The sequence below is a fragment of the Thalassophryne amazonica genome, chromosome 4 (genome assembly GCF_902500255.1).
Source record: "Thalassophryne amazonica chromosome 4, fThaAma1.1, whole genome shotgun sequence".
Taxonomy (NCBI): domain Eukaryota; kingdom Metazoa; phylum Chordata; class Actinopteri; order Batrachoidiformes; family Batrachoididae; genus Thalassophryne; species Thalassophryne amazonica.
In genome coordinates, this window is record NC_047106.1 from 89,974,480 (window position 1) to 89,980,883 (window position 6,404).

General features: G+C 40.6%; 1 protein-coding gene across 1 annotated transcript; it reads left to right on the plus strand.

The window, feature by feature from the left end:
• The first annotated feature begins 399 nt into the window (after positions 1 to 399).
• Positions 400 to 6,404, plus strand: LOC117508473 (cobalamin binding intrinsic factor-like). Its single transcript, XM_034168249.1, has 4 exons — positions 400 to 520; positions 4,165 to 4,306; positions 5,956 to 6,095; positions 6,188 to 6,404. Exons 1-4 carry the CDS (start codon positions 454 to 456, stop codon positions 6,247 to 6,249), a joined length of 411 nt encoding a protein of 136 aa, XP_034024140.1. The 5' UTR covers positions 400 to 453; the 3' UTR covers positions 6,250 to 6,404.

Sequence of the window (6,404 nt, forward strand, 5' to 3'; positions counted from 1 at the left end):
CTGAGGAGTGCTTCTGGGTATTGTGGGGCCTCATCTTGGACCACTCCCCTCTTTCACAATTGCAGTATCTAACACAAAGAAAAACTTTTGAAGTCCTTCAAACAAAGTATTAGTTCCAAAATAGGACTGACTGTTTACAGATCCCAGTACATATACTTTTGTGGAAAATTAAATGTGTGATTGCACATAACATACTGTATCTTTGCCTTTCCTGGTTATATAAAACTAAAGTCAACAATCCTCACCTCTTAATCCAGTATTTCTTTATGGAACATTAACATGGGTTTGAATATGCTCTTTGAAAATCTTTATCACGCCACCAAACTAGAATCAACACATTAAACCTTGAATCAACACAGGCCAGGCCAGTGTACAAACAGCAGAACAGAATAACAGAACCCTGTCGTAGTGAAGGTGCACTGAGGTTTCAGTTGACTCTTTTGTCCCACATCCATGATGTTGATGCTGGCTTTTGTTTCTGCAGCCCTGCTGCTGGTGACTACTGGAGCTCAATGTGACAGTAAGGTTTCAGTTTATTTAAAACAGATTTATTTCAGAGTATTGTACATCAGAGCTGTCAGAGTGTTGCTCCAAACTCAGAATTTCAGACAAAAATGTTTGTGGTTTTTAATATAACAGCTGTGTTATAGAACATAGACACATCTCTTTCAAGAGTAAATTATTTTAAGATTATTTTCTCGTTATTATTTATTTCTCTTTAAATTGGGATTTAAAAATGTACTATAATGACCCCTGTTGTAGTTTATAAGGCACTAGTTTGATTTATAATATTTTGTTTTATCAATCATATGAAACTGTTATGTTGTCTATATCATGTACTACTGTCATTTTACATTTTGCAAAGCACACTGTAAATCTCACATGGATAGTTTTCAGGCTATATTAAGCTTTAAAAAAAATCACAAGTAATACCAACAGGGGTAGAACATCTGCTATTGTGTAATTTAAGATCCTGGTATCTCAGTTCAGTTCATTCCAAAATGGTAAATGTAATATTTTTGTTAACCCCCTTGAATTAAAGCTGAAGGTCAACACCACTAAACAACACCACCAGCAATTCTTGATTGTTTCCTTTCAAATCCATTGTGGTAGCAAAATTACAAAAATTATGTCTTTGTTGAAATAAATGTGGACCTCATATGTAGGGGACTTGAAATGTTGCTTTTACAAGTAAATTTGCTAATTTACTACAAATTCTGGCACCACCATGAGAATATATTCATGTCAACATAAGAAAATCAATGCTGCCACTGAATCAACCCTGAGCAGTACATTTCTTGGCACAAACATTGTTAAGAGTTTTCAAAACATATTGAAAAATCTCTAAGAGCCCTTGGGCAAGGTCTTTAATCCCCGAGTTACTCCCGGTGTGTAGTGAGTGGCTTGTATGGCAGCACCCTGACATCGGGGTGAATGTGAGGCATTATTGTACAGCACTCATTCAGATTACCAATTAGAGCCCAACAGATCTCCGTGTCAAGCAGAGAGCCGCATGAGACAGAGAGCGGTCTGATGCAGGTCAGCATATTGCCTCTCATCTTTGTTTATGCTATATGTTTCTATAGAAAAAAGAAAAGAATGTTGTTATAACAGCATATTAGATTTTAGAATCATTAAATATCAAAATTGGTATTGCTTTTTAGGACCTATATTGATTGGGCCCCAAACACACACACACAAATATCTATCTATCTATCTGTCTGTCTGTCTGTCTGTCTGTCTATCTATCTATCTATCTATCTATCTATCTATCTATCTATCTATCTATCTATCTATCTATCTATCTATCTATCTATCTATCTATCTATCTATCTATCTATCTATCTATCTATCTATCTATCTATCTATCTATCTATCTATCTATCTATCTATCTATCTATCTATCTATCTATCTATCTATCTATCTATCTATCTATCTATCTATCTATCTATCTATCTATCTATCTATCTATCTATCTATCTATCTATACACTCAACAAAAATATAAACGCAACACTTTTGGTTTTGCTCCCATTTTGTATGAGATGAACTCAAAGATCTAAAACTTTTTCCACATACACAATATCACCATTTCCCTCAAATATTGTTCACAAACCAGTCTAAATCTGTAATAGTGAGCACTTCTCCTTTGCTGAGATAATCCATCCCACCTCACAGGTGTGCCATACCAAGAAGCTGATTAGACACCATGATTAGTGCACAGGTGTGCCTTAGACTGCCCACAATAAAAGGCCACTCTGAAAGGTGCAGTTTTGTTTTATTGGGGGGGATACCAGTCAGTATCTGGTGTGACCACCATTTGCCTCATGCAGTGCAACACATCTCCTTCGCATAGAGTTGATCAGGTTGTCAATTGTGGCCTGTGGAATGTTGGTCCACTCCTCTTCAATGGCTGTGCGAAGTTGCTGGATATTGGCAGGAACTGGTACACGCTGTCGTATACGCCAGTCCAGAGCATCCCAAACATGCTCAATGGGTGACATGTCCGGTGAGTATGCTGGCCATGCAAGAACTGGGACATTTTCAGCTTCCAAGAATTGTGTACAGATCCTTGCAACATGGGGCCGTGCATTATCCTGCTGCAACATGAGGTGATGTTCTTGGATGTATGGCACAATAATGGGCCTCAGGATCTCATCACGGTATCTCTGTGCATTCAAAATGCCATCAATAAAATGCACCTGTGTTCTTTGTCCATAACAGACGCCTGCCCATACCATAACCCCACCGCCACCATGGGCCACTCGATCCACAACATTGACATCAGAAAACTGCTCACCCACACGACGCCACACAGGCTGTCTGCCATCTGCCCTGAACAGTGTGAACCGGGATTCATCTGTGAAGAGAACACCTCTCCAACGTGCCAAACGCCAGCGAATGTGAGCATTTGCCCACTCAAGTCGGTTACGATGACAAACTGCAGTCAGGTCGAGACCCCGATGAGGACGACGAGCATGCAGATGAGCTTCCCTGAGATGGTTTCTGACAGTTTGTGCAGAAATTCTTTGGTTATGCAAACCGATTGTTTCAGCAGCTGTCCGAGTGGCTGGTCTCAGACGATCTTGGAGGTGAACATGCTGGATGTGGAGGTCCTGGGCTGGTGTGGTTACACGTGGTCTGCAGTTGTGAGGCTGGTTGGATGTACTGCCAAATTCTCTGAAACGCCTTTGGAGATGGCTTATGGTAGAGAAATGAACATTCAATACACGAGCAACAGCTCTGGTTGACATTCCTGCTGTCAGCATGCCAACTGCACGCTCCCTCAAATCTTGCGACATCTGTGGCATTGTGCTGTGTGATAAAACTGCACCTTTCAGAGTGACCTTTTATTGTGGACAGTCTAAGGCACACCTGTGCACTAATCATGGTGTCTAATCAGCATCTTGATATGGCACACCTGTGAGGTGGGATGGATTATCTCAGCAAAGGAGAAGTGCTCACTATCACAGATTTAGACTGGTTTGTGAACAATATTTGAGGGAAATGGTGATATTGTGTATGTGGAAAAGGTTTTAGATCTTTGAGTTCATCTCATACAAAATGGGAGCAAAACCAAAACTGTTGCGTTTATATTTTTGTTGAGTGTATATATATATATATATATATATATATATATATATATATATATATATATATATATATATATAAAATGTTTCCTAGATGTATTGACATGTCAGCGGTAAAAGTAAGTTCCTTCGGCTGCTCCCTTGTTTGCACTCGGGGTCGCCACAGCAAATTCAAGGTCGATCTGCATGTTGAACTGGCACAAGTTTTACGCTGGATGCCCTTCCTGACGCAACTCCACATTACATGGAGAAATGTGGCAGGGGTGGGATTTGAACCCGGAACCTTCTGAACTGAAACCAAGCGCAGACATGTCAGCAGTATGCACTCTTATAAGTGCCTTCTTTATTAATACCTGCAGTCTGAACCGTATACACTTAATTGTGTGTGTGCGCGTGCATGCGTGTGCGCGCACGTGCATGTGTGCCTGTCAGTGTTGTGAAGTTTAATTCTGCTGATACATTGCCAAATTTACATGATGGATAAAAGTATTAGGTCTATCACTAAATTCTATGTACCTATGTAAGTATTGGCTACATAATTTTTTTCTCTGCTGTTTTTGTCTCTACAATTCAGAGATTGAAATGTTTCCTGTTCATTTGGTGGTGAAGAACAGATTATTGAACATTCCCATGGTGAACTACAGCACTGAAATTGCTTATCGAGGGATCCTACTGGGGGCAATGACCAGGTTGAAGAACTCCAATGCAGGCTTCAAGTAAGTTCTGAACATATTCAAAATATAAACTGACAGTGAAAATGGCATCACACCCTGCAAGACTGTGCCAGCACTCAAACATTGCTTGTTACTGAAGATTCATCATTAACTGTATTATACATTAGCTCTGGTGGTCTCCCTTGGTATGTGTGTTTTCCTCCCAGTTCCTGACCTCATGGGTGCTTGCACTCCTGGGCCACTCCCCTGCGTTCTCTTGTTCATGGTTTTGTCTGTCAGTCAGCTGTGTGGGTGGTCCCCTGGGTCGTGTGAGAGCTGTCTTTCCCTCCGGTTCTATTCAGTTGTCTTCTTATGTTTTACAGCTCTTATTCAGTCCTTGGTTCCCCGTGTCAGTGTGGTCTTGCCCTTGAGTCCCTGCGTGTTGTCACCCATGTGGTTTTGTCTTTATTTTGCCCCCATGTTGCTCCATGTCTGTTAGATTTTCACTTCTGCCTTGTGATGTTTTCTGTTATCCACATTAGTTCCTGGTTCGCGGCCGTGCTTGGTTGCCAGGGTGATGTTGTTTCATGTTTCATGGTCAGGTTTTTTCTTCCACTCAGTTTGCCTGTTTGTTTTCTCATCATTGTGCACTTATTGATTTTCTCCCACGTGCCCCCTCTGTTTCATTCGTCATTTCTACATGTGTTAGTAATCTGTTAGTTATATAAACTAAATCTTTGGTTATGTTTGTTGCCAGTCAATTATTTCCAGTCTTGTCAGTGTTGCAGTTGCAGCCAGTCATGAGGCTTGTCCATTACCTCCTATCATCTCCTTTTTGGAAGTGAATTTCGCTGACTCTTTTGGACTGTTGCTTTTCTTGTGTTTTTTTTCACTCTGTCAGGCTTGGATGTTTTGCACTTTGAAGTGTTTTTGTCAGCTTCACTATAGACACTAATATCACTGCCACCTTTGGAATCAGTAAATACATTTGTCTTTGCCCTTATCTCATGTCTTGGCTACCTGCATTCTGGGGTCCAACCCTGCTTAGTGGTGCCTAACCATAACACCTCATGGATCTATCCTCAAAATTGATTAATTTTTTATACCTGGTAACTCCAATAAAGGGTCACACCTGTTTCTGCAGTCATAGGGCAAGAGACATGGTACACCCTGGACAGGATACCTGTCTATCATGGGGCCCTATATAGACAGACAAACACAACAACACTTGTATGCAAACTCATGTAAAGTTTCCAGTTCACCTAATCTGCATGTCTTGGAAGTGGGAGGAAGCCAAAGCACTTGGAGGGAATCCACATGAACATGGGAGAACATGGAAACTCCACACAGAAAGGATCAGGCACAAAGTGATCCCAGGACCTTCTTGCTGTGAGGCATCAATGCTAACCAGTAAGCCTTTGATTCAAATATCTAGATTTTTATACATTTCACAAAAAAAACCTAACCCTAATTATATTCTTAACTCTAATCCATTTAAGACCATGTTGCAATGTTGCTGGACAGCTTCATCATCAATTTTGAGCCCCATTCCAAAACTGGATGGACTCAGCTCCCTTCCAAATATGTCACTCATTTTTAGGAGTGCAATATCTATCAAGTGTGTCCATCTTTGCATACTGGTGGGAATGGAGGTTCACAGTACACACATTGATATCATAATGGCTCACAATGGTTTTTGTTTGAACATACAGGTTCACTTACAAAGAAGACCCAAACTATGGTCCCTACCTGGTAAGTGTGAATGGTGTGGCTGAGAACAAAGAAGACCGTACCTTCTGGGAGCTACTGGCCCCCAACAAAACAACTGGTGAAATTATGAGAACCGATGTTGGTGAGTAACATGTGGTGGAGTCAGTTTTTTCTGTGAGTTTATCCATCTTATCACTGTTGCCATTAATTAAATCATATTGATTTTCTTTGCAGGGATTGGATGTTACATTCCAGATCCGCATGAGCAAATCATCCTGAACTTTACAACTTGGTGAAGATTCAGCAGATGATTCAACATCAGCATGGCCTCATCGCTAGTTTCACAATCGGGTTAATGCATTTTAACAATCAGGGAAGGGCAACCGTGATTATAAAGCGCACTAATAATTTTATTTGTACCATCTCATGGGCAGGCCAAGTATTAAAAGAG